General features: G+C 40.8%; 1 protein-coding gene across 1 annotated transcript; it reads left to right on the top strand.

Annotated features, from left to right (window-relative positions):
• Positions 1-359: 359 nt before the first annotated feature.
• MAP10 (microtubule associated protein 10) lies at positions 360-3,339 on the top strand. The gene is given in 5 exon segments (XM_050316648.1): positions 360-499; positions 501-531; positions 533-944; positions 947-1,726; positions 1,729-3,339. Coding segments are annotated over 5 exon segments (2,433 nt in total). The 3' UTR covers positions 2,799-3,339.
• Positions 3,340-23,711: the final 20,372 nt, after the last annotated feature.

Here is a 23,711-nt window from a genome sequence, read left to right as displayed (position 1 = left end):
GGAGTAATTAGACATTGGAATGGGCTGCCCAGGGGGGTGGCGGAGTCACCGTCCCTGGAGATGTTTAATGAAAGACTGGACGTGGCACTAAGTGCCATGGTCTAATTGACCTGGTGGTGTCGGGTCACAGGTTGGACTCGACGATCTCAGCGGTGTGTGCCCTGGCGCTGGGGGGTGACGGCGGGGCGGGCAGCCCCGGCACGGCCCGCGGCTCCCGGGATGAGCCGCACCGGGAGCGGCCGCGCTGCAGCACCGTGAGGGGCTCCGCGACGCAACTCTCGCGAGAGAGCGGCCGCTCCCCCTACGCGCCTCGCACCGCACAGACGGAGCTCTCGCGAGAGCTGCGCCCGCGGGCCGGCATGGACGGGCTGTTCGCGCTGGAGCTGCTGGTGGAGGCGGTGCGGGTGGCGGGGCCGGGACCCGCGGAGCACCCGGGACCCCCGGAGCACCCGGCCGTGGCGCTGCGCCTCTTGGACTTCCCCACCCTGGTGCTGCGCCCCCGCCGCCGCGCCGCCCCTGCGGCCGGGGCAGTCCCTTCCCCTTCGGCCGCGGCAAGCGCTGCCTGTTCCGCTGGCGCCGGGGCTCGCTCAGCGTCGCGCTCCGTCGCCGCCCGCTCCGCGCACTGCTCCTGGCGCTGCCCGCCGGGCTGGCCCCGGGGCCCCCCCGCCTCCTCGGCAGCTGCGCCGTCCCCCTTGCCCCGGCCGCCGCCGAGCTGCTGCACCGGCCCGGAGCGCCCGCTTCGTGCGGCCGCCGCGGACGCTTCGCGCTGCGGGACACCGCGGGCCGCATCGTCGGCGAGCTGGTCCTGGGCTACCGCCTCACCTGCCTGGAGGGCGGCGAGGAACCCCCCGCGGCGAGCCCCGCAAGCCCCCGCGCTGCCACGCCGCCTGCCACCTCCCCTGAGCCGGGGGGCCAGGAGGAGGAGGAGAAGGAGAATGAGGAGGAGGGGAGAGTGAGGAGCTGGAAGGCAACGTGTTTTGCCCTCCGCTGCTCTATTACAGCCGTGAGCCGGCTGAGCCTCAGCGGCCGCAAGCACCAGCGGCCGCGGCGCAATGGGAGCACGTCGAGGTCAGGAGATCACAGGAGAAAGACAAGGGCCGGAGCCCCCCGCGTCCCAGTGCCGGCCCCTCGTTGCTGCACCCCGCCAGCCCTCGACAGCACCACAACAACACCCTGGGACAGCTGCCGCTACTCAGGGCCTTGCTGGCAGAGCTGTCGGTGCTCACCCAGAGCGCTGTGCCAGCTGCTGCTGACCACCCACATCTTGCCTGGCTTTACCAGGCCCCGGGGAGTGGTAGCAGGGCCTCACGGCCCCTCAGCCCTTCCGCTGCCCTCAAGCCTGCAGAGGCACCTGTGGGGCCTGGTGGGAGCAGCGGAGCTGTGAGCCCCCAGTTCAAACAAGACAGGCAAGAGGCCACCCCACCAGTGTCTTCTGGTGCTGGAAGAGGACCTAAGAAAGCTGTGCCCCAGGGAAAGCCAGCTGCTGAAAGGATCTGCAAAGCTAAGGAGAACAGACCTCCCAGAAAGAAATTGTTGTATGGGCTGACAAATACACTGAGGCTACGGCTGCAGCAGACCAACCCCGATAAGCTGATAATTCATGAAAGGAGGGAGAAGTACAGAAAAAGGCAAATGGAGATGCTGAAGGAGAGAAGCCCGTTACTCAACAGAAAGCTGCTCAGAAATGCTGGAGGACAGCATGTGGTTTCTTGCAAGCGTTGTAGCAGGAAGGCAGTTCAAAGCAGAATAATCAGTTGGATAAAACTGTCCAGACTTCATTAGAAAACAGTGTTCTCCCAGAGTCCATTTCTGTGACAGGAGATGGGTGCCCTGACCTGCAGGAACAGACTATTGCAAGTCTACAGAAGAAGGATGCAATTACGAGCAAGGAACATCCATACAAAGTAACTACAGCCCCCTTACTGGAGGCAACTGTGTTAAAATCTGCTCAGGAGGAAAAGCATGCGAAAGCTCAGGTCCTAGCAGCATTCCCATCAGATGCTAATGCAAAGGGAAGTAATGAAGCAATACACTTAATCCATCCTGAAACCAGAGAGCATGATGATGCATCTGTTATAAGTGGTCATAAACCAAGCCTCAGCGGGAGTGCTGAAAACAACTCTGAATTCATATACTCAGATGACTTTGTTGCTAGTCCTGAGAACACAGTTTATTCCGAAGATTTCACCAGTGCTGACTGTACAGACAAAGATTCTGAAGCTCTTGACAGCAGTCCTGAACCTCTGTGTCTTGAAAGGCCAAAGCAAGGTGGGTCAGATACAGATCCAGAATCTTGCAGGTCTAGAATTTCAAAGACAAGTCAAAGAGCTGAAAGTATTTCAGATCTCATGCCAGTTCCTTCAGCTTCATCTCCAGTCCAGTCTTTAAGGAGAAACCGTGACTTTAAAACCAGCAAAAGAACGAGTCCTGAATCCTCTGACTCACTTAACCTCGCTCAGATGGAGGCATCATTATTAGATGAAGAGGAGAAAGCCCAACAGATCAGTAAGGAAGAAAACAGGGGTGATCAGCATATTAAACCAATATCTACAAGCAAACAAGTTAAATCTGCTACTGATCTGAATATAGGAAAGGGGAGGACCTGTGCAAGAGAAAAGCAGTCAGTAACTAAAGTTAGCTCTTACTTGCCGTCTAACGTGTCTGATCTTGAACTTAGTGTCCTGGAAAACAGTATGTCAGACAACAAGGAGGATTTTCTGGGAAAACTACATGCTCCTAATCAGTACAAAGACATCAGTGAACTTGTAATAAACAAGCTCCCAGGATATACAATGTAATTAGAAGTTTTCACTATCTGGTTTAAGATATGATATTTAAACTTTATAAGGACTGTTACATTTAGCTGCAATATAGACAAGATAATTTAAGACTTTATCATGTACATTTAGCACATCAGTGAATTTAGTTAAGAGGTTTTTGAAATAAACTACTGTTTGAATCTCTAACAAATGGCTTAAGTGGTACCTACACCTGACTTAAGTGTCTTAACTCAAAAGTAATCCAAACAGGACAGGAAACATAACTTACTGTCAAAGCAGAGAGTAAAGACACAAGCAGCAAAAGCAGTCAGCACCCACAAAACTTGTCCAGGGTAGAAGTAATGCCTTGCTACAGAAACAGCCAAGTACAAAATTCCTTCCTAACCAAACATAAGTTTTTATTCCTCATGAAAATAGTTCTGTGCTTCGTTTTCTTTACAAGTAGTTACTTTAAACATAAAGAGTCACAGCTCTATACATTATCGGCTAATCTGTATAACGATGTATTTGCTTCCCTGTCCTATCACTAAATATAGTGACCAGAACTAGATAATCCCTTTTAGAGTTTCTTAAGTTGAAGTTTCTCATTTAAGTTAGATTTTCCCAATTTATTTTAAAGTAGTGTAAGAATTACTGGTGACAGTAAATCTATATAATGTGGGAGAGTTTAAGAGGTGGATGGAAGTTACTTGACCTTGAAGACAAAAGGTGTGCAAAGAGTAGAGAAGAGCACAGTAAATTTTCAATGCTTCACAACTCCCTGATTGCATTCTCTGACAGTGGGGAAAGAGAGGAGGTCAGCACCCCCAGTCCAGAAACTCAGAACAAACAAGCATATTATGTCATGATGTAAAGATGTGAAAATAGGAGGAATTTGCCATTTGCCCTTTTCTGTCAAATGGTTGAACTATTACTGATATTTGCTTTGATTTCTGGTTTAGTTTTTATGGCTTCCAATTTGATCATTGAACTTAATGCTTCTGATTAACTACTGAGGTTTTTTTAGAGCCCATATCCCTATTACAAATTTTAGAGATGTTCTTTGACTTGAATCTGAAGAGGACTAAAAATTCTTGCCTTTTAATCTCTTGTACCTCCCCTTTCCACTCTCTTTGAGTAGTACATCTCCTGTGTCAGCTTTATATTCCTAGCTACCTCATCAATTAGATCATCAGGGTTAAATGACAGACTTACCCACTCCTCTTTTCCTTATAATTTACAATCTGACTTTTTCCACAACTCTTCATTTCCCACTGTAGTTTTCTATGTACTTTGCTGCAAGTACCTATGTTTACACTTTAACATCTTGGAGGATTTCTTCCTTTCCATCCTACTACATGTTTATTTTGTAGGAATGACAGTACCTCTCCTATTTAAAGTATGAACATCTGTGAGGATTATTCAAGTATCTAGTGTTGACTTCTGAGAACAACACTACTAATATTTTTAATCTAAAGGTAAGCAGCTGAAATTACCTATATATCAAAGGAATCTCTGGCCAGAGCAATTCTTAAATGTTAATTAGGGTGCCTCTTCAGTTACAATTCCAGAGCAAAGCATTATTTTTCCTTTTTCTTCTAATGCCATGGACTTCTTGGATACACATGGACTCAGACTGTCATTTCTAGATGGCAGTAACTGATTTTGTTGATGGAATAATGTCTTGCACTTCTCATGGGCAAAACTCATTACAATACAATGCTGACCAACCATTTTTACAGTGTGGCTATTTACATGAGTTGCTAACACTACAAGTCCATGATTTGAAGAACATTATTTAAGAAAAGTTTATTTTAAAAATAAAAAGTTTATTTTCAACCCCAACTGAGTTGAAACTGAAGGGCAAATTTCCAGTCCTTTTTCTATCCCCTATCCTATCTTCACTTTTCAATTTCCAGAAGCAAATATCGTAGGAACAATACTTCTTTTGTTTAAATAATTAAACTATTCTCTTTTCAGCTAGTTTTATTTGGGATAACATTTCTAATGTTGACTGTGTAGTAGCATTTATAATTTTATTGGGAGAATTATGAAAATGCATACTAGGAAGACAATAGGAGACATGACAAGAACAGAACTGCAGCATCATGCTTACATGTTTATGTTTTAGTTTTTTATTTTCAAATATAGACCCCAGGTAGTTACTATTGCATGGAGAGGTTAGCAGATGGCTTCTACCCTCAGGGATAATAGTCTTTTCAGATATTATCTATGTTGTTGTGAGAATAAGTGAATTTTTACTCAACATTCAAACAGCAACTCTCAGTCATCAAAAGTGGGAAAGAACTTTTTGTCACTGATTTATTATTGAAAACTCATAAACCAATATATTGGCAAGGCATACCTGCTAATGACAGTAGGTTTCTATATGTCAACCCAACGTAACAAAACAATTGCTTGCTACCAATACAAAATAAGAAAAAAATTGGCCGCAACAAATTCCATTTTGTACAAATCCTGTAGTAATCTACACTCAACAACATTATACTAGCTAGCCAATTTTGTCATTATAACTTGCATCCTGTACCCCCCTTATCAGGTTGTTAACATCAGAGGTTTAATAAGAGATTTCTCTAATGGAGGTATTATACCATTCTTTCATAAAGACGTAATTTCTAAACTGAAAGGGCTAAATTTCGTGGATCATGTTTGTGCAGGGGACATGGCAACATGCTGGAAGAAGCAAATAATAGTAGTATATACTCCACAGTTCTTACACAACCATCCCAGAAGTAGCATAAATATTTAAGAATACATGGTCTCATTGACTCATTACCTCTAAAAATTTCCTTGCTCCACACCATTAAACAGTAAACTATGATTACTTCAAGTTTTATATTGTTGTAAACTTTAAAACTTTACAGTGAAATTAACATGTGAGAAGTAATTACTTAATATTATTATAGATCCTCACTAAGCAAAGCCATTTAACTTCTTACTTTAGACTTGGTTCTTTAGCGAAATTGCTTTAAATCTGTACAATATTCTAGAAATAAGGCAGATGGGTGGTCAAAACCATAATTTTGTTGCTTAAGTTATGGGTGGTTAAATCATACAAAATTGAACTTCATGTTTTACAGTAAGACCCAAACCGAGAAATAAACTCATGGATATACATATTAATTCACAATTTATGACCCTAAAACAAGTTTTCTGTGACTGTTTAAAACCAGGTTTTTCAGCATCCTATGAATTAAAATTAATGTAGATAGCCAGTACTATATAACTGATGTTGCAATGAGAAGACCAGGATACCAAACACTGATGTTTCTGCCACTTTACCCTTTCTATTGAAACATTTTCCTGCTGCTAAGTACTTCTGAGTCTTACTACTCAGTGACTAAGAATAGTGTTAAGAAGTCCCAGCAAGCATGTTTCCTCCATTTCTTTATTCCTCAGCTCTCAGCAATCTGATTAGATGACACAATTTCTTTTCTCTTTGTGATTTCTCTGATAATAGTTCCTACTGCCTATTTTACTATTTGTAATCCCTTCATCATTTTGGAAGTCCTTTTCCTCAGTTTTCTGAAGTCACATCCAGGCTTTGTAACTGTGCGATTGAACTTTTGCCTCATTCTTACTGCTTTCATTTTTCTAGGTTCCAGTATTTTATGATGCCTGGTATTGTAATAATTTTTGTTTCTCTTTGTGTAAGTGCTGCTCAGAGTTAGATACTGATTGTTATTTAGAAATCTTTGGGACTTTGCTTTCCTTGTCTCATCATTTGTCACCATTTTACTACTTGCTTAGCTTTGATTTTCTAGAAAGAAGTCGAATCACTGAATCCCATATTCATACCCTTAAAAGGTTTTGTTGATTTCTAGGTGCAGGACCTTCACCAGCTTCAATGTAACACCACTCACTTGGAGCTGCAGAAAAACCAGGACTGTGAACATTTGCCCATGGTTATCAGACATCAGGTTTCTCTAGCTCTACCAAACCCTGACATTAATCATTTTCTAAAGTTTTGATTTCCAAATTAATCTTTCTTTTAAAATGACTGAGGCCATATCTGCGAGAACAGATGCTGGCTTTAATTTAACATGCATTTAGAGCTAATGGCAATCACATCTGCTATAGCTAAGATTTGCTACCAGCTAGCTGCTTGCATTTTCTATCCTCGCTTTTAATCAGTTTACTGCTCAATTTTAATTTCAGTTTTGTTCACATTCAGGTTCTTCCCTTATTTTAAATTTCTTGTATGCATGCAGTTCTGTTGTGTTGAAGTCACCCAGACAAGCTGCAACTTCACTGCCTTTTTCTTGTTTGGCGTGGACATTCACCTGTTTTTTTTGTTTTGGCTTGGCTTTTATGGTTTCACTTGTCTAAATTTTATATGACAACTGTAATGTAAACCTCCCCTGACTTTATGGAATTGCTTGCATTTTCCCAGAAGGGTAGTCATTGTTCTCTATTGTTTTCTAGAGGATGAATTTGAATGTCTGATGCCGGAGAAAACACTATTAATCTTCAATTCTGTAGAGACCTCTGCAAGTGATTCATTTACCACTTGTTTAAAATAACATGGCTTGGTAGAGGAATGTTTAAATAACATCTGAAATACACATTACTCCTAACTAAATTAACATTTAAAGGATTGATTCAGGTACTGTTAATACAAAAACCCAAAGCCAAACAAACCCACCCTACCTCCTCAAACAACAGAAAAAACCCATAAAACTAAAATGATAATTAGAAATATTCAGATGTCTATTATATATATTTATTCTAATCATAGACATTTTACAAACATTCCAGATGACAGAATGTTAAATTTTCCTTCGTGCTTTCATGTTCTTTATGTATCTATTAACAGTAGGTAGCTAGGTTTTTTAATGGAAGTAAAGGTATTTAAATTATCAAATCCCCTGAAATTCCACTAGAATTAGTCACCTCAAAAAAGGTTGCAGAATGGAAACCCATGCAGAGGACTCTAACCATTTTATCTCTTGGAATGCAAAAATGTTTTTGAAAGTAGATAAGTCATGCCTCAACAAATATTTTCAGAGGCATTTGGAAAGTTTAGTGGTATCATGATTGAAAGAAACTCCCTTAGTGTCAATGAAATTCCAACTCCTTTTCTCTTGTCTTTAACTGTTGGCAGATTCAGTGCTTTTCCTGTCTCTTATGGTTATGTACTAAGAGTATATAACCTTTGACTCCTCCCTAAGTTTCAACGCCAACAGGATATCCAGAACCATATTTCACGAACATCTCCCACTGCCTGCCCTGTTGTGTCTTTCATCTTGATGCCTTGCCTGTTCCAGCTTCTTATCACATATTTCATGCCATCTTTAGAATTCATCTTGCCCTACTTACCATGCAAGAAAACTCCAGACACTTCTCAGACACCTTCACTGACTTGTTCTCGTCTTTGATATGAAATTAAAGCTCTGCCCATTGTCTGCTGGGCTCTGCATGGTTTATCCCCTTCCTGCTTCTATGAACCTTAGTTTCCTACTCTGTACCCATTTCTGTGTAATTCTAACTTCACCCATCCTCAAAAAAACAAAAATCTGGAAATTGCTGTACATCTGTGTTTCCTTCCTTCATGTCACTCCTGCTCTTTCTGCCTGTGGGTAACTGTACTGCCTAGAGTTCTGGTCCACAGGAATATGCCAGACATAAAATTTAAGACAGAAACCATCAGATCATTGTCTGACCTTCTCTACATTGCAGTCCTTAACATTTCTGATGCTTACTCCTGATGGTGTCAACACTGGGATAAGACTAAGCTAATAATAATGCTGATCAAAATTTAATGGCATACATAGTAAAGGAAACTCTTCAGGATACACCGTCAAACCCTGCTAATGTTGAACACAATATGAGGGAAACTGATATAACATGGTATGCGGTTTTCATTTTCTTATCCACAACTCTAACAAGACTCAGCAATAGAATTACTGTAGGTAAGAGAATCTGTTTGTTAACAGCCTTTTGATTGTTGCAGGTCTCTCATCTCCTGCTGCTTCTGTAATGCTACTCTACAGCCCTTCAGACATTGTGCATTTTTATTTGTAAAGTGGAATAGATGCATAGGGTTTCTTCAAAACAAGCATCCAACCAGTTGTTCAAGGACCTTCAACAGAAAGGCAAGAACCCAAACTCAAGGTATTTCAATACATTTCCTACATACCCATTCAAAACCTTTCATGAAAGGAAATGTGGTTAATTTTCAGTGAGACCAGCAGATTCACTGGCTTGCTGCTTCCCTGGTATTCATCACTGTTACAACACCACTTTTGAGCTGTATCCTTTATGCAAATTTTTAGCTGTTGATTAGAGTCTGTCAAACCACACACATGCCATGTGGATTTAGTACGGGTTGATAGAGTAGAGGGCTGCATCCAGGAAAGCACTAACTGCAATTGTGTCCTAACTGAAATTTGCCTTCTGTTTTTCTGAAACCTTATAGCAGTACAGTAGTCAGCTAAAGAAACATCGCTTGTCACCTGCTGGCGTCACATTTATATGTCCCGAACAATGAGTCAGGGCCAAACTTAGAGGAGTTTGGTGTCAAGTTGAGGGCTGTTTCAGATGTTCCTCTGAAACTTTATTTGCTTCTTTTGAAGTCTGAAAATGGAACTGAAATTTTGTTTCCCCAAGCTCCATGAGATTTCTAAGATACAAAAGGGAAGACAAAAACTAATTTTCTAGAAAGTGTCCTTGTCTTCCTAAACACACACCAAATCTAAGCACAAGAAAATTATTCCAGGAATGTTTACAGAAACCATTTGAGAAATATTTCTAAGCACTTTCTCATTTCACTTAGCATACCAAATAATTTGAGAACAGCTTTCTTCACTTTATTTATTACTCCTAATCTCAATAGGAAGAACCGTGAAGATAAGCATTTTGCTTTGTTTTGAGTTTAGCAATAATGTAGATCCCAGCAGTCCTGCTTTTACTGGAGCCGTCTCACACAGGTCTGCCAACAGTTCTGCAACTGGAGTAAATACCAAAGTTATAGATCAGATGTACAGCATAAAGCAGAGTAAAACTGTACTGATGCAATAGTAACAAGACTTTGATCCCTGCATTCCGGGTTTAGAAAGTATGTTTTTCTGGAATAGCCTCACAGACCTTGCATTTTCACCTGCAGGACATTCAAATGAAGACAGACAAGAACAGGAAGGAGGGAGTAAGTTTTAGGGATGAGTCCCTCTTGGACAGAACCTTGTTTCATTTGCTTCTCCCCTGGCTAACTTTAATATCTCAACTTGTCTTTCAATTACCTTTCTGATTGTACAAGGAAGAATTTTTCTTTTAAGACAATCCAGATAAAAATAACTTATATATCAGAAATTACATTTTGACCATTCCTGCACAAAACACAATTTGCTGATCTTTTCTCTTTCTTTTCAGTTTGGGAGTTGTTCTGGATAAAAAGTTAAAAACAAGCATGAAAACACAAACACACCACCAAATACCCTGTGATACCCCAAATAAAGACAATAGAGTAAAGCCAAAGCAACCAAAGAAGCAACGAGGAAAGCCCTGCCAGTTTAAGTTTAGAAACTGATATAAAGTCACTACCGGTGACAGGGATTACTTGTTCTCCCTTTTTTGTCACTTCCTGACAGGCATTGGGGAACATCAGCAAGACTTTTAGGCACATCTGGAGGTTAAGTGCAAAAATGTTTCATGAAATAAATGAGTTTCTCAAATGCATCAGCTAGGAAACCTGTCCCCACTCCAGCAAGTGGTCAGGCAATCCATCAGACACCATATCATGTATTGTTATGCTCTATTTTCCAAAGCTGTCTTCGTGAATGTCCTCAGTGCCTGTGCCTAAGTAGGCAGCTGGTTCTGTCTTTCAGTACCACGCTTGTTACTCCTAAATAGTTTTGTTCATTTCTGCATGAAAGCTCCCTCTCGCCATTTACTCAGAGCAGGCCAGATACCTGCTCTCACAAGATCTTCTGCAACCACTTTACCTCCTATTCCTTCGTTATTTCATATGCAGACACAGAACCAGCTACAAGAAAAACACCATGCTACCACTTCTTCACATACATGAACAAAGGGAAAATCCAAGGACACATGGAGGGAGGGAAGCAGGGTCCAGCCCATGCCTTCAACTTTAATGGGCTTCAGTGATCATCTTCCCTTTCTGTCATGGATAGGCCTGGAGCTCCTGGCACACAATTCTTCTAAGCCCAGCACAGCAAGTATATTTCCAGGCCTTGGAAAACATCCTGAGCAAGAGTTTCAGAAGTATGAAGTGTGTTGATGCACATCCTCTCAGTGTGTGTATATTTTCTTGTCTTTTATAAACCTGTGATAGCAGATTTTCTTCATGTGTTCTGTTAACATCTTCTACTCTAACTTCCCAGTTTGGGTATCCTATCCCACAGTCTGGAAGGTATTTGCCTCAGGATAAATGTTACTTACATTGCACTTACTCATACGATGAGACTGTGATTTGAATTACCTCCCTGATTGGATCACAGCTTTACAATCTCAAAAATTCTGATTTTTTAATAAGGACACACTAGTTTATTGTGGTTAAAAAGCCGTTATGGTCTTGTGGAAGTTTATTACTTTACATGGATTAATAAATACCGAAGCAATTCTTTTTACATTATTTAAAGACTAAGATTTGTGTATTAAACATTTGCAAAGTACATGTAGCAATTGTCCCAGTAACACTAGCACAAACATTGTCTGCTGCAATCCAGAACAGAATATGTGGACATAACAATTAGGAACCATCTGGTGACCTGGCACTTGCTGGTACAGGAACAAAATTTTAATTAAGTTGCATTATCAGAAAGTGTAAGTGACACTTCCAACTTGAAACCCTAGAGCCAGTAAACTGTCCAAATAAAGAGGATATCACCCAGTTAATGGTTAGATCACACTGCTTGATTACATACTTTGTAAGTAATGTGTTCCCTTCCTATGTTCTTGGGCACAGACTGCTTATGCATTTGGATTTTTAAGAAGAACTGGCCATATGGCAGGTAAATTGGGAATCACACTGCAATTTACTGAGAACAGGACAATACAATAGATGAATCACCCGTTACCCAGGTTTGACAAGCCAGGATTGCATCTTGTGCAAGATAAAAAGAAAAGCCCAAATGAAAAGCTGTATTCCAACAACAAGGCTATGCCAGCTAGCACTGCATCTGCATTTGGCTTTTCCTGGAGCTGTGAAACAAAGCTCAGAAGTGCAAGAAAAATTATTCTCTCCTGCCCCAACACTCACCTTACTATCAGTGATTCAGGTGGTGGTCTTCAGGGTCCCAGAATACCAGCCCATCAGCACTAGATGAACAAGCCCTAGATTTCCCATCCTCTCTTGGCCATTGGTAACTATTATTGCTGTGATTGTTTTCTTTAACATTTAGTATATAACACTAAGAAGTCTTAAAAAAAAACAAAACAGTCACCTCATCCCAAAATTCCTCATCTTTTCTACATTACAGTTGAGTTATAATTCTAGTTCCATTACAGACATCGACTCTGCAGGTACTGACCCATGAAAGTTATTACAGATTTCAATTTTGTAGCCAATAAACCAACTTGTGATTCAATCACAAGCACCTGGAGAAGATCTGGTGTGCTGCAACCATCTCCAGTTGTCTAAAACAGAATCAGAATTTGCAAATAAGAAAATTAAATCCAGATTGTGACCCTTTGCACTTTGAGTTAATCTAAGAACAATTGCACAGATCCACTCTGTTGAAGAGAGTTACAGTCTCAATCTTTGGAGAATTTATCCAGTGCACGTTCACAATATGCAGATATATTTGACTTTGCAACATTAATCTTAAAGTATCCATCAGCTTAGGATGGAAAGTAGAGAATTTCTCTGCATTCCTTTCTAAAGCTTCAGCAATTCTCCTCTTTTAGCAGAAGTGACTGTGCAGACAGAAGTCACTGCCATCCTTCACACAACCAAACAATCACAGCCTTTAGATTGAGCTTCATTGCATGAATATAATATTGGTTATTCTTTATACTTTTGGGGCACATTGTGTTAAGTAATGTATTTTTCACTCATAAAATTATTTCTCACAGGCCCTATGTTTAGTAAGGCAGCAAGCATTGTACAAAGAGAAACTATTTTCAATGTTGAAAAATCCAACATAAATTGACCCCACTCCTAAATTCAAGCAAACATCAGTAGAATAATCCTTTTCTCAGAGTAAGCTCTACTTGGAAACTAAATGGCCAAAGTGCTCCCAAGGGCAACAATTAATATTTTAGCCAGTGGATTCATCTGGGGAGACTCTTGTAAATTTAATGAATTCCCCAGTAGTCAATCCATCATAGTCACTAATATGCTGGCAGTCTTGCTACTGATAATGTTTCCAATACATTATAAGCCCTCATTTATTGCCTTAAATTTTAATTCAATGAATTCTGCATGTGAGCTCTTCTCAGATGGTGATACTTTGTGTTAATGCAATCATAGATGGGCCATTTGGGAGCATAACAAGACTCAACTTGGTACGCTTGGCAGGATGTCACTCGGAAGGCAAGACATTTCTCACCCAAGCTTCTTTATCCCTTACCTCCCTAATATTTGTGCCTCTAAACTAAAATATAATTGGATCTACCCCTTCTGGGCTTCATTTTATGGATTAGAGGAAAGCACAGGGGAAAGGTCTGAGTGAAAACTCAGGCTCCCTATGTATTCAGCCAGCTTTTAGACATGAATATGGAAGTGCTGAAATCAGCAGTGGCATACAGAACTACAGGCAATAGTGCTTGAAGGACTCCAGAATTCATCTAACCTATCCCCTTGCCCTAAGGCAAAAATCAACTTGTAACTATATCAGTCCTGACAGATTTTTGTCTAGCTCATTTAAAATAAAAAAAAAAATAAAAAAAGAGAGAGATTATGCATCTTCCCCAGACATATTCCAGTGCTTAATTATCCTGAATGTTAAAAGTTTTTCCAGTGTCAAACCTTGGTGTCCTCTGATACAATTGAAGTCCATTATTTTCCATCTTACACACTACAGACAAAAAGAATTTTTTCCCTTCCTTTTTAAGGGAGTTTTCTTTGTACTTGCCATTCCTCTTGGTTTTTCTCTGCACTAAGCAACCACAGGTCTTTCAGCCTTCCCTCACAGGCCACTGGTCATTCTTGTTTCCAATTACAGCTGTACACATCTTCCTTGGGACACAGTACCCTGAGCTATACACTGTCATTCCTGTGGAAGTTTCCCTAGGACCTAGTAGATAGGAAGCACTCCCTCACACACCTTTCAGTCTCCCTGTTTACAAGTATCTGCAAGTGTAATACACATGCTTCCTCTTCTGTCAATTAGCTGTTAATGAAAAGATTAAGTGTGCCCAGAGTCATAACAGATCCTCAGTACTGCTCACCACCATTTGGTCAGTGACCCGTGGAGAACTGCGCACTGAAAACACAAAATGAGCCACATGAGAAATTTCATATCCAGAGCATGTTTCTCCAGCTTATCTGCAGGAATGTCAGAGCATCCTAATGTCAGGGCTCATGACATCTATTGATTCTCCCCTATCAAAACTGCCTGTTACATGGTCATAGAAAAAAATAGAGTAGTCTAATATAATTTGTTCTTAACAAGTCCACACTGGCTAATACTCATTTGCTTGTTAACTTCCAAGCACTTACGTAATGTTTATGTGATTATTTGTTACAACATTTTTTCTCTTGGATTTCAAAAGGAAAAGTCAGGCAACATGCAGTTGTTAATCAGTAGTAAGGGCACTCTGTCCAGAAAAACAAATGATGAGTAAGGGAACAAAACATACCTCAGTGACATATGTCTATAAGCAACCAAAACTCTAATAAATCAAAGTGCAGTTGGATGGAAAAAAATACAAAATAATGGCTTTTAAGTGAGACTAAATAAATCCTTTATGTTCCTTACTCATCTTTAATCATTGTTAAGGTAAACCCATCAGGACATTTAATAATGATAGCATTAAGCCATAGCAGTATGATCAGACTCCTTCAAATCCCTGAACAACTTCACCTTAACAGGATAATTTAACCATTATAAAGCTACAGTAACAAGACATACAGTTCAAGAGGTTCTAAAGAGAAGTAAGTATTTACATGAGTCAGAATAGAAATTGCATTTCCACTAATTAGAAAATGCTTTTCTGTGTAGGCTGGAAATGACTTATGGTACATATTTCTTACCATCAGTGCTTAGGAAGAAATTTCCTTCCAGGAAGAGCATCAGCTCTTGCTGGCAACAGGAAAACTCAAATCAGAAAGGAATTCAAATGCTTATGGGGACAGGTGCTTAGACTATGTCAAAAATAATCCACTAAGCAGGGCCAGAGCACAGCCCCATTCCCTGGTAAGTGAACGGCTGTGCTGTTGAACAGTTTGAACCTCACCAGCTGGCTTTAGTTGCACCCAGCAGCCCTCTCCCATATGTGCAGGCTTGGGCTGGGGGCAGCTCCCAGAAAGCAGACCACATAAGACTGTCCCTGTCTAGAAGAAAAAGAATGTGAAGATGTTGAAATGATCACGACTCTGCCACTGGGCTGGAAGATAGAGTAAATACAGCTTGTTGTGTTTATGCAGCCTTGGAGACCAGCCTGGAAACAGAAAAGGTTTCCCAAAGTGGTATAAAGCACCTCGCTGAGAATTTGGGACAAGTTCAGAGCATGCCTCTACCCAGTCCCTCAGTGCCATCTCAGTGCTATACTTTTGGTTTAGCCTGGAAGTAGCTTGCTCTCTGCTCACCACATCAAAAGGCCAGGCTGGGCATCCAATGGTTCATATGGAAAGGGCAGGGAAAAGGACCCAAATCCCTACAAGTCTTGCCCATAAATCCTAGTGCCTGCCTGGGTAGAGTGGTACATCTCCCTTTTTTCCCCATTCAAGAACAGCATATTGCTCTTCAGCTTATAGCAAATCCCAGTCTGCAGTCTAGGAGAGATTGGTATAAACCCATTTTCCCTATGGAAGGGCATTTCTCAAGTGATCTTTCTTCCCAAAAGGACAGGGCCCCCCCAGATCCCAACTTTCATGGTAGAAAGTCATGAATGTAGCTGGAAGACATTGCAGGTCTTCTCATGAACTTCAGAAATAAAGCAGAAGGTGAAACTAAAATGTTCATGCTTCCAGATCCCACTGCCTCCACTCTTTACCTCTTGTGGATCTGAAACCTCTGTAACTCCTCTTCATTCTACTCAGTAGAAACAATTTACTTAATCATTGATTTGAACCTCCCTCCCCTATTTCCTTTCACTTTTGTATCCCTTGATTACATTTTACCTTCTTACCAACATTTAAGCATTCCCTTTCCAAAACTGCACCAGCACTTTCTGAATTTTCACAGCTGGACTCAGGTTATATTTCCCCCAAATAAAAAGCTGCATCATCCTTTCCTTCTTTAATTTTTAAAACTGTTTGGATTCAAGGCTGCACTGAGTCACACACTTCATGCAAAAGACAAAAGCTTTGCAAAACTTTTGACTTCTAAATTCATCCATTTTGACCATTCTGTCAGCACTTTCATGCCTCGAAAATAATTTTTAAAGAAAACATTTTCAGTTTTTTGTTATCCGAAAAACTACTACGTATTAAGCACCAGTATGAATAAAGCTGAGTGACAGACAAGTTGATCAAAGGCAAAAATTAAGTTTTATGTCTCAGTAAACACTGGTGGAATCTATAAAACCTAACAGAAAATTCTTTACAGTGCAAGGAGAGTGTATTTCAAAAATATTTTGAGGTTTTTTTTTTTTTATAATCCAGCATTTAAACAATAATATTGTTAAGGAAAGCATATGGCATACAACAGATGGACTAACATTTGCATTTCAGTAAAGGAATAGAGCTTTAAAAGTTATGAACATTAAAACCAGCAGCAGAGTTTGCAAAGCCAGAACAGAACTGCAGCATGCCTTCCTTCATTGCTTATGCATGACTCCAGCTTTAGTGGGCTTAATAAATCATTCTGAACCTTGTATTCATACTGAAATTTTAAAAAGATCTGTCAAATAGATAGTTCTTTAATTCTGTATTTAGAATTAATTGTGCTTTAACCAACCAAAATGTATCCTTTAAATACACACTTAAACACGTAACTATCAAAGTAGGAACTGCAATCTTTAATTTTAAATTTGCCTCACTGTGATATCAGTCCATTCTTGTTTCACAATAAAAAAGACAGGACCACCCATAAGTGTACTTTTCATTTTCTGATTCAGTTTGATTTCCCCGCTCATGGATAATCATTAGATGTGATGTAAGAGTTTCATATGTTTTTTCTTAATACCTTCCCTGTAGAAATCTATCCCACAGCAGCTGCATGAGCACAGAATACATTCGTGTGATATGCTCTTTTTTCCATGGTCCAGGATAAGAAATTAACTTTTGACTCTAAACTTGGTTTCTGTTCTCAAAAGAATGAATTACAATGAGCCAAATCTGAGGCAGATTTGCTCAGGTGGTTCGGGATTTCAGTAAGTATTGCTTTAAGCATGGAAATAGAGCTGATAATACAGTTCCTGTTACATTATTCAGGCTTGAATCTACTATAGAAAAGTGAATTTGTAACTTGTAAACAAAAGATAAAAAAATTCTTTACTAAGTCAAATTTCCCGAGTGCTTGGATTGGAGGCTTCTTGGCAACAACAAGAGCTTTTGCTTCTGAGTTACTCTCCCTTAGGCAAAAAGAGATGAGTTGCATGCTTTTACAGTGTGGAGATACATTCATTTGATGTCAAGTTTTAGCTGGAACCTATCAGATTTAACAACAGAAGCAACCTTGAATTCCAGGAGTAAGTCCTTACTTAGTGCAAGCCAGGAGGGAGGGAGGTGCAGATTTCAATGTTACAGATTGGCAACAACATGGAGAAATCTGTCATCTTACTAATACATATAATAAGCATATTTTTTGAGTCAGCTATTCTTAGATTAATCTCCTTTGGATGCACCACATTTAAAGGTGTTAGTCCTCAGAGCATACAAATTCAAGAGTAAAAAGTTGTAAATTATGGAACAGATCTCCCTTCAACAGAGGACAAACTGGAGAATTTATGACAGAGCTAGAGCACAATGAAGCCTGTCTTTCAAAGATAAGCTGAAAAGACCTTTCTGTTGGGAACTAACCACCTAGTTAAATAATGATAAGCCAAGTTTAAAACCTGTTTTCTCTGCGACTTTTCAAAGTGGCTGTACTGGGTGTAACTAAAGGTCCAGTAAGAACTCTAAGAAAAGGTCACACGTACAGTTGCCCTTCCTCAGTGTACTCCCAGCCTCTGCTGGATGCATTGGCCCAACAACACATCCTGACAACATGCTGATGATTCCTGCAGTGCTAAAGTAATAATTTCAGCCAGCTGCACCCCAGACACCCTTTCTCCATCCTTTTATCCTGTGGGAAAGCACACATGGGATTCTCTCAGATCCTGCTGACTTCCTTTATTTTCCAATGGCCTGTGGTGGAAATACAGCTCTTCTTCCAACAGAGAGATGGCAAAAGGAAAGCATGATTTACAATACTCACTTTAGTTACAATTTTGGAAAAGAAATCACATCAGGTTAACTAGATTATAGCACTAGAGATACTTTCAGGCTGGCCTGATGGTCAAGATACTCCAGATCAACTAAGAAGGATTATAAGTTTGGTGGGTTTTTTTAATGGTAGTTATTGTTCTCAGCAATCTACACATACCATTACTCAATCTTTATTTCCAGTGCCACTAAAGTGAACTTTGGAGTTTGAGACCACCATATGGATGCTGGATGAACAGAAAGAGAGGTTGGAAGTCTGTTAGTAGCATCCTTTTCAGCTCTCTTGGCTGATCAAGGATGGCACCCCATCCATCTCTCAGGTGCCAAAGGCATTGGGCACACAGTTAATGTTATTTTTCTAACTCACTAATTCTTTTCTTAAGCCCCTTCACTGGTATTGGCAATGATGTACCTGCCAAAAGGACAGTTGCTTCTCCACAAGCTCAACTGAACATGCTCTCTTGAAAGCAAGAGGAGCTCATTTATATGGATGAGCCAAGCAAGTGAAGACCTGGAGTTACCGACAGCGTGCTGTAAGAGCTCTGGTTTTAGAATAGCTGCTGGCAACATGAAGGCTCAGTGATCAACCACCTCTATCCCTATGTTCCCACAATGCCCCAACTTACTGTGAAGTTGTGAAAGGTTGTGAAATGTTGCAAGACTAACTGAAGGGGAAAACAGATTACTAGGCCTTTAAAATGTCTTCATTTTTCTCTGTTGTTCAGCACTAGTTCTACAAATAGGCAGAATATATAGTTTTGCCAGTTTCTTTTAGCCCCCTGAGAGTCCCTTCCTATAAAAAGACATTTATTTTTCCCTTAGATACCTCGGAGTTCAGGAACAATACAAGTTATTAATCATTGTCAAGTTTTGAGCTTCTTCCTCTTTACAAAAGATTTTAAAATAATAAATATTCATTTATTGACCTAGAAAATCTGACTTTTTGCAGGCTTTCTCACTCACAGCAACAAAATCAAATACTGCATTTTCATCTGCATATTCTCCACCCTCAAATACCCATCCCCTAAAAATACTACAGGTAACAATAGTAATAAATACAAAAGTAGTCTGAAAAATAATCCAGATCCTTGTGTAACCTGCAACAAATCAAGGCAGAAGGGTTACTGTGGGAAAAGCGATAGACCACGGGGGACCAAAACCAGGGTGGATGGAATAAACCTCTCTTGGGCAAATTGCCCCACATGACTCCTGTGTCACAAGGGTTTCATTCTTAACTAATAAATTATATCTGGAAAAACAAAAAGCTTCATAGAGAATGTAGTTGTCAGGTAAGCAGAGAAGCAGAAACCAGACACTAATAAGTCCTTTTCAAACCAAACCCAAGTAGCAGTGAGAGATTGGCTCCAGCCTAATTCCTTTAACTCTCCTCCAGTTCCCTCAGTGCAGGGAAACAAATAGCCAAGACCTACACTAACCCTCCACTCGAGTGGCCCATCATTTTGCCTTCACTCAAAGCAGTGACTTCTTCCTTGGGCTTTGACTGTCACCATAGGGTCAAGCCTATCTCAACACGGTCATGCAGAGCTGGAGATCAGCAGTATTGCAACGTGACTGGAGCAGGAACTGACAGCCCCAAGGGCTGAAAAGGGGGCTGGGGCCATGGGTAGGGTGGTTCCAGGAAAAGCTTATTGGGGCCATTAAGATTTGTGGGTGCCTTCAGGGCTATGATACTCTGCCAAATACCTTTATCCAATAAAACATAGATCTTATCACTTCCAGGACATCTGATGTCAAATTCAGAGCCCACACTTTGGTGTAGTCTTCCTACTGCCTTTCAAGATGAGATTGCCTGATGCCCTCAGCCATGTGATGGGGAGCAGCTGTAGATACTTCTTCCCCATCCAAACCTACCTATGTCTGCATTTACTTTCCTTGCCTGCTCTGGAGAATGAAGCCAGCACACAAATTCCCCTTCACTCATCCCCTGTCACCCAGGGTAGGGTATGATGTGGCACACCAGCCACAGGCACTTTTAAATGTACAACAGTGCTGACCCTTGTAATAAGCTGGCTGCAGACTGACCCTCTCTGGTTCATCCCCACAGCATTTGGCATACTCTATCAAGCATTCCTCTTTTTTTCATAGCTTCCCACAAACCCAAGCAGGGGAACAGCAGTGACAGTACCATTTGCCATCTCATGGCACCAGGGGGTTTCCTGCAAATACAGTTTACTTAAATGCCATCTGCTCTCCCACACAGTCAGGAATGTTTTTCTTGAGTAAGGAGTTATCCTGGATCTAGTTTATGTAACCCTCTGAGGCACGCTAAGCCTGATGCCTAATTGTTTTTGAGATTAAGACATATTGTTTAGACAATCAGGGTCTAAAATTGTATGTTCTGAAATCTAGTTTTGGTTAATTATTAAAAAAAATAAAAAGTCATAAGAAAAAAAAATTCTGCAATTTTCTTCTGCCTTTGCCTCTGACTGAACTCCCCCGGTTTGTTTGTGCTAGCTCTTCTTGTTTATAGGCAGTGTGGATCTCACAATGGGTTGTCCCGAGATGCATTAATGATTTCAAAGCATTCTGTTCCTCTGTGTATTCCTCACCCTTGCTAGAAGAGTGTTTTTAATCACCTAACAGTCCCATACGTCTCCAAGCTGAAGAGCCCCATCACTCCCTCCAGCAGCATCTTCCTAAAGCCTCACGGGTGAGCCTGCCTGTCCTCCCTGTGCCTTCCTCTGCTGACCCCAGAGTATGTACACACTGTGCTGACTTTTCAAAAGAAGCGACTGCAGGTGCCTAACTCTTTGTTTATTCTGGCAAGGCTGAAAATAGCAACCGCTAACAAATATTTTGCCCTTCACAAGGCTTCTCACAGAGATGCAGCTGTTATCTCATGCAGTAAAAGTGCCAACCCTAAGGGTAAAACAGACACCTAATTAGGTTAGGATGAGCTTCAAAAGGTGACTATCTAAAATTAGTACCCATAATTCTGTGTGGGCTCAGATCCTTACACCAAATCCTCACTTGTGTGGTAGGGAACAATTATTTGAAGGTTTTTTGTTTCTCATGGATTGGTGGCTCTGTTTAATCATCAAAAGCAGCATTTAAGAGGAAAAAGTATGGCTTTGTTGAGGTGGACAGACAGGACATAATGTTAAGCTTCTGGGGAAAATATCACCCTTTGAATTCCTGAATTTACAAACCTGCCAAGGCAAGGTGCATACACACAGAGTCTGCTGCAGATTTTACAGTGACACCAGTGTGTTATGCAGCACTTTGGAATTTTTGTCTGCATCCTGTGAAAATCCACACAACAAATGGTGGATCCTGAGACACCTTTTCCCCAGTAAACTTTAGCACCCTAACACAAGGAGCTTCCTGTAATTAGGGACACAGTAGTTAGTGCCAAATTTGCAAGGAACAAATTCAGGTCAGATTCAATTATTAATACACATCCCAAAATATATTGGGACTTGGACAAATAGCCTCCAAACTGTGATAAGCAATTTTATATTCTGAGCCTCTACCAACCATGTTAAAAGGAAAAGTTGTTCAAGCACATTGCGATTTTTTTATGACATAACAAAATAATACTAATATAGAAGACAATTTGTTTTGGAAACTGAGCCACATGTGAGAGCCTCACTAAGGAATTTCTGCCTCACTGTTCTGCTGCAACAGTGTCTACAGAAAACGTTGCAACAGAGACTAAGCAAAAAGTCATATCAGAATGCTTATAATGGTATCACAAAGCTCCAGGTACAATCCATTAATCTGTTTTTGCAACACCCCATCATCCTTTTTTATTTATATTCAAGAAGAGAGACATAAATCATGGGCCTCCTGAATTCTTTTCTTACATTATGCCTGCTCTGAAGGCTTGGAAGCTTGCCTCAAAAGTTTAGGAGGACAACTAGGACAGCCTGTCAAGACTATGTGTCCCTGCTCACATATATGAAACTATTTTTAAAATTATGGGGTACTACAGTCTGGTTAAGAGGCAAAAAGGATTAAGCCTGATTTAAAACACTTGAGGCTAAACAATGTCTGATATTTAAACAGAAATTGCCTTCCTGGGATTTCTTATGGGGCATGTCAGTTATATCTGTAGTTTCAAATAAGCACATAGGCATACACAGAATAACTTACTGAAATTAAAAATAAATACACTGAGTCCTTGCATCAATCCTTGGAAAAGCAGATATAAACAGAGATTACAACCAAGAAGTTTTGCGTTGCTAAGATATTCTTTTTAACAGCTTTGACTATTATTGCATAGGTAGAGAGAAGACTAGAAAGCCAAGAACTGACATCAAATAAGAAAAGACACCTCAACATTCATCTCCAGCTTTTGATTGTCATCCTGTTTTATTTCAAACTTGCAGACTTCTGTGCCCCACTGTTGCTTACGGAAAATGTTTATTGTAATAAAGATGGAAATATTTGCCTGCAACTGCACCACGCAGTGTAAGGAAATAAAAGAAATTGCCTTCTTTTCTCTGGATAGATTCCAGCCTCTGTACATTTTTATAGTTAAAACAACAATAAACATTCAGGTCCCTCAATAAAACGAATCATTAAAATCCCACAGATTCTCCTCTCTCACCAGGAAAAGAAAATCAGTCTGAAAAGAGGCATTGTTAAGGAAGATCCCAAGGTATGTATAGTAGCTTCTCATCTAGAAAATTTTCTGTAAAATGCCCACGGCCAGGGCCATGGCTCTGCTTTTTCCACAAAGAGCATGCAATAGGAAATATGTGGATAAGCAGTCAGGATCTAGGGCCACATATTACAGAAGTGTAATGTGCATCACAACCATCCCTTTCAAAACGCTACAGCTCAGTCCATCATCGAGGAGGGCTGGAAGAAGCTGCAGCTCAGAGCTCCTTCAGGCCAAAAGCAACACTTGTGGGTTGCTCTGTTGGCTTAGCGTATCCTGGAAGATAGCTCGTCAATAGGAGCTGTCTAGCCCAGTTCCTATTGCTGTTGCAGAGAGCAACCCAGAAGTGTTCCAGTCGCTCCAGTTAACTCTCTTTACTTTGTTTCACAGTGCTGTGATTCATCCAGAGTTCCACTTGTAAGGCAGTACAAAATAATGAGCAAGGGCTGTTTCAGGCATTCCTGACTGGACCGACTGCCAGGCGCATTAAGCCCACTCTAACAGTTCTGTTTAAGGGCCCCAAGCACGGTCCATGCTGAGCACACTAAGGGAAATAACGCCCCTGCTTCATGAAACACACAGCTGCAAAGGCTTCTGTGCCCAAGGACAGACAGGTCCTGATGTTGTAACTCCTCAGAGAGCTAGGCAGGACACATCTGTTTCAGTTTTCAAGGACATACCTTGAAGAAATCACCATGTCACGTAATTTGAGAATTTCAACAGCAAATAGTAACTCAAAAGCACTTATATTTACTTCTGCCAAGGTGTGGAGTGCTAGAAAATAAGCAAAAGGAGAGCCTTAAAATGTTATGCA

The sequence above is a fragment of the Myiozetetes cayanensis genome, unplaced genomic scaffold (genome assembly GCF_022539395.1).
Source record: "Myiozetetes cayanensis isolate MyiCay16 unplaced genomic scaffold, myiCay2020 scf2-11, whole genome shotgun sequence".
In the NCBI taxonomy this organism is placed as follows: Eukaryota; Metazoa; Chordata; class Aves; order Passeriformes; family Tyrannidae; genus Myiozetetes; species Myiozetetes cayanensis.
This window is presented reverse-complemented; position numbering and strand designations above follow the sequence as displayed.